At 72.9% G+C, this 1,408-nt stretch overlaps 1 protein-coding gene across 1 annotated transcript; it reads left to right on the forward strand.

The window, feature by feature from the left end:
• Positions 1–115: 115 nt before the first annotated feature.
• Positions 116–946, forward strand: EMIHUDRAFT_124845 (hypothetical protein; the record flags this gene model as incomplete). Its single annotated transcript, XM_005762278.1, has 1 exon — positions 116–946. A coding segment is annotated over one exon (831 nt), but the record flags the coding sequence as incomplete, so codon positions are not given.
• Positions 947–1,408: the final 462 nt, after the last annotated feature.

Below are 1,408 nucleotides of genomic sequence, written 5' to 3' on the forward strand. Positions count from 1 at the left end.
AGTCGTCGACGCCTTCAAGTCGCACATCGCTCGCGCGCTTCCGCGCCCAACGCCGGCCGACGCCACGCCGCCAGTGCCGCTGACAGCGGTGACGGCGTTGCGCACTGACGAGCAGGAGGAGGAGGAGGAGGTGGCGGCGGCGGCGGCGGCGGCGGCGGCGGCGGCGGCGGCGGAGCAGGTTCGCCTCGAGCAGGAAGCAGCAGAGGCGGCGGCGGCAAAAAAGGCTCTCGAGGAGCATGCCGCGGAGGTGTCGAGGGCGGAGGTGGCGGCGGCTGCGGAGGCGGCGGAGGCGGTCAACCACGCGGCGCTGGCGGCGGAGGTGGCGGCGGGCCGTGGCGGCGGCGTCCCGCGGCGCACTCGCTTGGAGACGACCAAAGTGGCGCTGGTGGCAAAGAAGGCTCTCGAGGAGGAGGCCGCGGCCGAAGCTGCTCGCGCCGCTGAGACGGCTCGGATCGAGGCGGAGAAGGCGGCGGCGGCGGCGTCGGCGGCGGCGGAGGAGGAGAAGGAGGAGGAGGGGAAGGGGAATGTGGAGCTGGGGGAGGAGACAAAGGTAAATGAGGAGGAGGTGGAGGAAGTGTCGATGGCGGGGAAGCAGCAATGGCGCACTGACCAGCAGCAGCAGCAGCAGCAGCAGCAGCAGGCGGCGGCAGCGGCGGCGGCAGCGGCGGCGGCGGCGGCGGCGGCGGCGGCGGCGGAGGCGGAGGCGGCGGCGGCGGCGGAGACGGAGACGGCGGCGGAGACGGAGGAGGAGGAGGCGGAGCAGCAGCAGCAGCAGCAGCAGCAGCAGCAGCAGCAGCAGCAGCAGCAGCAGCAGCAACAGGAGGAGGGGCCGATGGAGCGCTTCGCCGTCGAGCGCCTCGCAGGCGAACGCCTCGCCGTGCTCGCGCGGGTGCAAGACGCGATCGAGCAGGCGCGGCCCTCCGAGCGGGCGGTGTGGCGCGGCCCGGTGTCCGAGCAGGCCAATGCCGTCCAAGAGATGGCGGCAGAGGAGAAGGAGGCGGCGAGAGACGAGGCGGCGGGACGGAGCAAGGCACCGTCGGCCGAGGCAGGCGGCGCAGATGCGGCGGGTGCGAGTGCCGCGGCCTCTGCTTCGAGCGGCGAGGGCGGCGCAGAGGCCGAGCCGAGCAGCGGCGGGGCGGTACCGAAGGAGGTTGTGCAATCGGCTCGGCGAGGCGACGAGGCGGCGGTGCTGATTTGGCTCGACGGCGGCGGGCGGATCGACACGACGTTCGGTTACGTCTTTTCGAGCGGCATCCGTGTGAGCGGCATGACGCTGCTTATGCTCGCGATGATGAAGGGCCACGAGGGGCTGGCCGAGGCGCTGCTCCAGCGCGGTGCGGATCTCTCGTTGCAGTCTAGCGACGACAGCACCGCGCTGAATCTCGCCGCCACGAATGGCCGCGAGAAG

Source organism: Emiliania huxleyi (genome assembly GCF_000372725.1).
Source record: "Emiliania huxleyi CCMP1516 unplaced genomic scaffold EMIHUscaffold_6844, whole genome shotgun sequence".
NCBI lineage: Eukaryota > Haptophyta > Isochrysidales > Noelaerhabdaceae > Emiliania > Emiliania huxleyi.